The sequence below is a fragment of the Priapulus caudatus genome, unplaced genomic scaffold (genome assembly GCF_000485595.1).
Source record: "Priapulus caudatus unplaced genomic scaffold, Priapulus_caudatus-5.0.1 Scaffold279, whole genome shotgun sequence".
NCBI lineage: Eukaryota > Metazoa > Priapulida > Priapulimorpha > Priapulimorphida > Priapulidae > Priapulus > Priapulus caudatus.
In genome coordinates, this window is record NW_014577340.1 from 162,691 (window position 1) to 168,038 (window position 5,348).

The 5,348-nt window shown below is 39.0% G+C and overlaps 1 protein-coding gene across 4 annotated transcripts in view; it reads left to right on the top strand.

The window, feature by feature from the left end:
- Nucleotides 1–5,348, top strand: part of LOC106808463 (target of rapamycin complex 2 subunit MAPKAP1-like) — a 14,833-nt gene that overhangs the window by 6,693 nt on the left and 2,792 nt on the right. For 3 of the 4 annotated variants that reach the window (XM_014811195.1, XM_014811196.1, XM_014811197.1), the window contains 4 exons: nt 455–628; nt 1,007–1,116; nt 1,557–1,664; nt 2,730–2,882. In XM_014811195.1, the coding sequence (XP_014666681.1) occupies nt 455–628; nt 1,007–1,116; nt 1,557–1,664; nt 2,730–2,882 (545 nt within the window). The remainder of the gene's footprint in view (nt 1–454; nt 629–1,006; nt 1,117–1,556; nt 1,665–2,729; nt 2,883–5,348) is intronic. The other variant, XM_014811198.1, reaches the window with a different exon arrangement.

Here is a 5,348-nt window from a genome sequence, read left to right on the forward strand (position 1 = left end):
TTATTTATAATCTAGGGCTAACATCGTTGGCTTATTTATACATTTAGGGCCTAACATCTTGTCTTATTTTATAATTAGGCTTAACATCTTGCTTACTTTATAATCTAGGCTAAGCATTCTTTGCGCTTATTGGGTATGATTTAGCGCTAACAAACCTTGCTTAATTTATAATTAGGCTAACATCTTTGGCTTATTTGATACATTAGGTAACATCGTTTGCTCTAGTTCATAATTAGGCTAACATCTTTGCTTATTTATAATTAGGCTAACATCTTTGCTTATTTATAATTAGGCTAACATCTTTGCTTATTTATAATTAGGCTAACATCTTTGCTTATTAATTATAAGTTTGGCAAAAATTTCAGTATATATGTAATGCTGATAACCAATAGTGTCCTTTTAAATGTTTTCATGTTGCGAAATGATTATGCTATCTGTTTTCTGATTTTAACAGCAAAAGTCTAGAGTGTTATACACTAAACATAGCTGAGGATGATGGTGAGCCAGACCGAGATTTCCCTCCTCTAGACAACAGGGAGACCATCTCAAAGTTTGGTTTCGGCACCTTAGCTCTGGTGGAAAAGGTCTGCCCAGTGGAGACTAGCAAGTCTTTACTTGTAGTCAAAGTGTGAGTGTGTATAATCATTAAGTTAGTGTGTGCAATGTACATTTTAACACCCATAGTATTGACCAACCAGGTTTGGATCCATAGCCATGCATATATATTGCCACATTAGCAAATTGGTTGAAATTTATTTTAGTTGCCTTAAATGCAATCAAGAGTGAATAATAAAAGATCAATTAGTATTCACTCCTGATGCAATGTTAATATTATTTTCATTTGAAATTGAAAAATTAAAATAGTAATCTAAGATGTGTTTTTAGAGGCATCCTTCGTCTAATCGCGATAAATTCTGCACATGAAAAGTTCACATCTATTGTATACAATTCGTATGTGAAGCTGTAACTATATCGTGTAAGTATCCGCTGATTATGTCTGTTTCAGGGCTGTTGGAGAAGGTTTCTCGATGTTCCAGGTGGAAACATTAGACATCAAAATGAGCCAAATTCTTGAGTTGGTGTTGAAAAGAAGAAGAGGAATGATGAATGTAGATGGTAGAATACCATACTTCGCAGTTATGAAAGTGCAATGGACATGAGCCTAATTGCTCGTAACAAAAACAATTTAAGATCACACAAGAATTTTTCCTGTTGTTTTTCAAGTATCTTTGTTTTTGCAGTAACATAAATTTATTTACTACTTTATGTTACTGTAATAACCTCTTTCCTTCCGACCTCTGCAGAACACTCAGTTTTTGTTTTTTTCGAGTGGTCTGTCATGCCTACCAAAATTTTAATGTTTCTCAAAATTATAGAACTGTTCTATGGATAGTGACTGATGATGCTTGCAAATAGAACTAAATTTAAATTAACTGTACTGTCATATCTGGTTGTTGCAGAGAGTTATGTGTTATATAAGTGATTGTTCAACACTTGACTGTGTTATTGCTACTAACTTTATATAAGGTCACCTTTTTTGTTTTCTCTATTTTTAGGTCCTTGTTATATTCTGGAAAAACTAAGTGAGCCGGGAGTTACACTGGATATGGACAGTACACTGGAATCACAAGGGACATTTGAATTTTGTCTGCATAGAGAACATAGTAAGTGTTGTGGGTGATTCATTTGTTCCAATTGCAGTCATGCTGATAACACCAAATACAGTTTCAAACATTTATTTTCCAGTATAAAATTCTGCAGCAACACACCATCTACAAATTCACGTACATTAGCTTCACAGTCACCTCACATAATGCATCGACCACCTCTGTACTTCACTTCAACCGCCCGTCAGGCGCACAATTTCACAACGATGCAAGTCGGTGTCTATGCTACAGATCAGCTTCTATACAGTGCGTAACAGTTCAGTTCAAACTCAATACATATCAGCTCGCTTGCCTTCAGAACATATTAGCCCTGTAGCTCACTTAGTATCTCAGTATCTCAGATGTATCCGGCAATCTCAGGTACAAACAAATTGGCAACTTATACACGCAAACATTCTTCACCCATGTACCCGTAAGGCCTACTCACGTTTCTCTTCCAATTCCCAAAAGTGCGCCTACCGTTTCCAGGAAAACATCCCATAATCTCGCTCGACCCAGCGCCCTCTCTCGTCAAGGGCGGATAGCTAGTGCGCACAATGCACAATGTTAGCGCAATGCAAGGGAAATAACTCTAACAAATTATTGGCTCAAATATCTGCCTGATAGAACTGAATTGTCCGCAACATCAAGCAAACAGTATTGCATTGAGGTCACAAGGCCGTACGCAGAAAATTTTCTGTATGGGGGCAAAGGTACTCCCCATGCCCCCTGTGACCTAACATTTTGCAATTTAACATTTCTTTATTTAAAGTGTAATATTTTTTTGATGATTTAAGATAACCTTTTGTCACATTTCTATTTTATTTCTAAAAGTGTACAGTATTTGTCCCATTAAAAGGCATACTCTGAAAATCTCTAGGGAGGCAACTGCCCCTGCTGCCCCCCTGCTGCGTACGGCCATGATTGAGGAAACCAGAAAAGGAACCCCAAATGTCAAGACTGACATGATTCTCAAGATTCGCTCAATATTAAGCTGTTTATGTTGGGTATGGGCTGATAGTTACATACCTAGTTTTTGCGCTTATTCTTCCGTTTATTACGTCATATGTCATGTATATATAGGTAGACGAAAGGCCAGCATAGATGCAGAAGCCATTGCTATCAAAGAGAAGTCACCAGAAATCGGCAATATGGAAGGGCCATTTGCAATGCTAGCATACGAGTCATTCTCTGCAAACATACTTCACAAGCTATGGAGTACCGAAATACATTTAGGTACATATACAGATATGACAATATCATGTTAAGGTTGGGTGTAATTTGCCATGCAAAAGACTTCTACTGTGAAAGAAATAGCATGAGATATAGAGTGCATGTAGATAGCGAGAGTAAAATGTAATAAAATCAAGGCAAAGTATTTTAGTGTTGTGCAATTACATTGTGAGATATTTTGAAATAATTGTCTCGCTATTTTAAACAAGCATATATATATATATATATATACATCTGTATGCTTTGGTCTACACTGCTGTAGAGTGCTCAATGCATTTAATTGCAGAGCGTAATATATTGTAGATAGATTAAACACAAGACATCACTTTTTGCTGTTACTCAGAGTTTCACGCTTGCGCGATCATCAGACAACTTTAATAATTAAACCTTGTATACATTCCATAATCCATATAAACATGAATAGCGCTATTGTTTTAGTTATCTATTGTTATGTAGTTCTAGTAACTATAGCTCGCGTACGGTTGCCTGCGGAAACCGTACGCGGGCCATAGTTACCAAAGTCAGTAGATCAATATTTATATGGGTTAATTGTTCTGCTGGTATATTGTTGTTCGACTTTTAACTTTTTTGTTTGTTTCTAATCTTATTGCCGCTATTTTATACGAAAATTCAGTCCTACTATCCGTAAATTTCGTCACGTTAAGCCTCCTGTCCCGTCCGCAAATTAACAACAATTGTGCAATATGCGCACGAGAGCGCGTAAAAGTATCGTGCGAGAAAACGCGTTATTTTACGTCACCCGCTGCAGTATTTCGCGGACGTAACGTTTTTTGTTTGTTTCTAATGTTATTGCCGCCATTTATAAGAAAATTCACTCATATTCTCCGTAAATATCGTTACATTAGGCCCCCTATCCCGTCAGAAAATTATGTGTAAAAGTATTGCGTAGGAAAATGCGTTAGTTAACGTCACATGCTGCAGTACTCCGCCGTCGGCGCCGCTTCGGATAGGATGCTGCCGTATCGTAACCTCCTTCAACGTGGATGACTCTCCCTGTCATGGCTGTAAGTGCGGCAATGGTCGACACTCACTGTGCGTCGCTGTCCGATGATGTTCTGGCCGTAGTCCATCGACAGATGCGAGAGTTAGCCGTCGTCAATGTCGTTGTCCATGGTAGCGTTGACCACGTACCGCAGCGGCAGTTGTGATGTTTCTCGCTGGGGTCGAGACTGATGATCTTGCCACAGTGTCTGCACGCAGATCGAGGCGACAGGCTCACCTGTGATAGCGTTGGCCGTGTGTTAAATTGATGAGGATTCTCCAGCTTCTCCTGTGCTCTTCATGTTCATTAGGTAATATTTGTTCTCGTGCCGGCACTTCGAAATTACTTCTGATCTTCTGTTAAGTAGCCTGGATTTGTCGGCTTTAGTAATATAAAGTTTTTCTGCTAAACAGAGATGGCATTTTTTAGAGATGTTGTTGTATGGGCTTGCTGAAGTGATGATTGACCAATTGATTTCATAATTTTTCTTGTCGTCTTTGAGTTTCCAGATGTGCGTTGAGAGCTCAGTACTGTTAGCGTATTTCTAGTTTCGATATGATAGCTTGTGTTTAGTATGACGTTGTTTAAATGTTCCCTCTGTAAGTCCTATGGTGTCTTCCTCTGTAGTTACGTGTGCGTTGTAGACTAGGCTAGTTGATAGGCAGTTACTGTCGAGTGGGCATTGTTCTTCGTTTCGGCAGTTGCATCCTTTCTGGGAGGGGATGGGGTTGTCGCTGGTTATTTTCTTGTTGTGCTTAATTATGGTCTACTATTTTTCCGTGGCAGCTGTAACTGACTTTTACGTTGTTCTTGTTTGAAGGTAAGAGGTGGAATTTGTGTTCTTTTGTGGAAATGCTTCTGGATAGGGTGAGGAAGTGGTGTGCCGAAGATTAGGTGGTGATTTGGCTGATATGGGAGGCTTAAACCAGATTATGTTCCTTTTTCCTGTTCTTCTTGTGGAGTGCAGATTGGTGCGACGCTGGCGTAATGGAAGTTTCGGTAAATCCGCTTGTTTGTTAGAGCTTTTCGTAGGAAGGCTTGGCTTTGTCAAATACTTCCTTGCTCGCACGACACGAGAATGTCTGATTATGCTGTGGTTGATAGATGCGGGTTACAGACATCTCGTGCAGCAAGAAGTGATTCTGACAAAGCCCAAGCCTACGCTACAAAAATAGCCATCTAAAAACAAGCGGATTTACGGAAAACCTTACTACGCCAGCCGCAACACATCGGCACCCACAAAAAAAGAAAAAAGGAAGGAACAGAAATCTGGTTTAACGACCCGTCCGAAGAAGATACAGCCGAAATACGTTCAAACTAACATCGCAAAAAGCTTCCTCACCTCACTCAGAAGCATTTCCACAAAGAACACAGCAAATCACTCTATCTTCAACAAGAGAACAATCGCAAAATCAGTTACAGCTGAAACGATAATATATACCGCAATTCACATTAAAATTAACAGC